Below are 1,679 nucleotides of genomic sequence, written 5' to 3'. Positions count from 1 at the left end.
ATATGTTATGCTTCCTGGCTCATTTGACTTAACTTCATACATTCATAGGGACCATGGTTAATCACCTTCTGCTTCCTGTACTAATTCTAGTGCTGACTTTGACAAGGTGTGAGCAGTTGGGTAGGTATCATCTTCATTAATAAAGGCAGCATGGTAACTTCAAAGTCTGAAAACTCCCAAGTGCAATAACTCTATCCTGAGAGTGGGCCTCCACCTCTTTCCCAGGCAGAGGGATGAGTGACACGTTTTAATGAGCTTCACTGAAAAGAAGCCTCAACAAGTTCTCTCAATATTAAAATGTTTTCTTTTTATTTTATTTTACATTTTTTAGAACATTTCACAAGACGAGCCCTCCCTACACAGTGACACAGTTTGGACCTCAACTTTACTTAGGTCATCTTTTGCTAGCCTCCATCTCCCGCCTTGAATATTTTCTTTCCGTTCATCCTTTGTCATATGAAATAATAGCATCTACAGATAGAGATCTTTCTTTTCCATCATACTTCCTATTACTGACAGTTATTCCTACCAAGTTTGGAAAGAGATACATTTGTTACTGAAGATCATAAAATCCTGGACAAAAATATCCTCGGAATTTAGCTCCATAGCTGTACTTATGTTACATTCTCCATTTCTCCCACCCTCACCCCCATTAATTATATATTAAGGATAGTGTTTCCTTTGAAGAACATATTACGGAAGAATGATCTGGATAGTACTCTCTTAATTACGCCAATCACAAAACACAAAACCATGTCCAGAGAGGGTTATTTTACTTACCAAAAGGATCAATGCTGTTACATAAGCGCCCACGTGGGCAGTAGTCCTCGGGACAGAGATACAGCAAATGGGTGACAGTGGCACGCCTGTGAGCGGGGAAGGAGGTCCCAGAGACCCTCCGGTCCTCAACAATCAGTCTCCTTCTGTTCGAGCCCCTGGCACTCGTTCTCCCAGATGAGGTGACTTTGCTTTTCTCAGAGCTGCACAATTTCCCCAAACACTTTAGACCAAGGAAGGCAGGCATCTTGGCATGGATTTTCAAGAAATGAGAAATGGGCAGCGGGGGCCCAAGGAGCAGAGCTGGCCCACAACTCTCTCTGTTCCCCTGGCTCCTTACTGTCTCCTTTTCTCACTGCCCAGCAAAGAAGATTAAGGCAGATGTATTTAAGTGATTACCCTCAAGAGCTTAGGGTGCCATATTCTCAGTCAGACGATTAGGTATAAAAACAGCCACTACCAGGAACTCCAGACTGTCAGTCTCAGACATGAATGCATATTTGAACATCAGATTAATATCCAGAACAAGAGAAAGAATATAGCTGTAATATCTACAAGAATTCTCCTGCAAATACTCCAAGAATATTCAGTATCATCTGGTAAGAGTACTGAGAATAGGGCTAGGGATATATACTCATATTTTGTATAATCTAAAAACGTCTATCAGAAATATCCCAGGGTAATAATTCCAAGTTCTCCAGTATTTCAGATCTCACAGGTGGAGGTGGGGGAGGCTCGATTAAAGATCCTCAGCTTTAACTTGTGACAAATCCAGCTCTCACCCATAGCAAACAATCATTTCCTTTCCATTTTCTAGAAGGGAACCCCTCCCCTCAGTACCAGGAAAATCCTTCTGCCTCATTCCATTAAGCCAGTGTTTACTGTCTTAAAGTTGTTTCAGG

General features: G+C 41.8%; 1 protein-coding gene across 4 annotated transcripts in view; it reads right to left on the bottom strand.

The window, feature by feature from the left end:
* Positions 1-1,679, bottom strand: part of ABLIM1 (actin binding LIM protein 1) — a 264,926-nt gene that overhangs the window by 230,715 nt on the left and 32,532 nt on the right. Inside the window, exon 1 of one of the 4 annotated variants that reach the window (XM_011927830.1) lies at positions 781-1,131. The exons of the other annotated variants lie outside the window; for them this stretch is intronic. Coding sequence (XP_011783220.1) covers positions 781-1,024 — 244 coding nt within the window. The 5' untranslated portion in view covers positions 1,025-1,131. Of the gene's footprint in view, positions 1-780; positions 1,132-1,679 lie in introns of those variants that run through there. 4 annotated transcript variants of the gene reach the window in all.

Source organism: Colobus angolensis, unplaced genomic scaffold, assembly GCF_000951035.1.
Source record: "Colobus angolensis palliatus isolate OR3802 unplaced genomic scaffold, Cang.pa_1.0 Scaffold75, whole genome shotgun sequence".
NCBI lineage: Eukaryota > Metazoa > Chordata > Mammalia > Primates > Cercopithecidae > Colobus > Colobus angolensis.
Note: the sequence above shows the minus strand (reverse complement) of the source record. Positions and strands in the feature narration are given on the sequence as shown.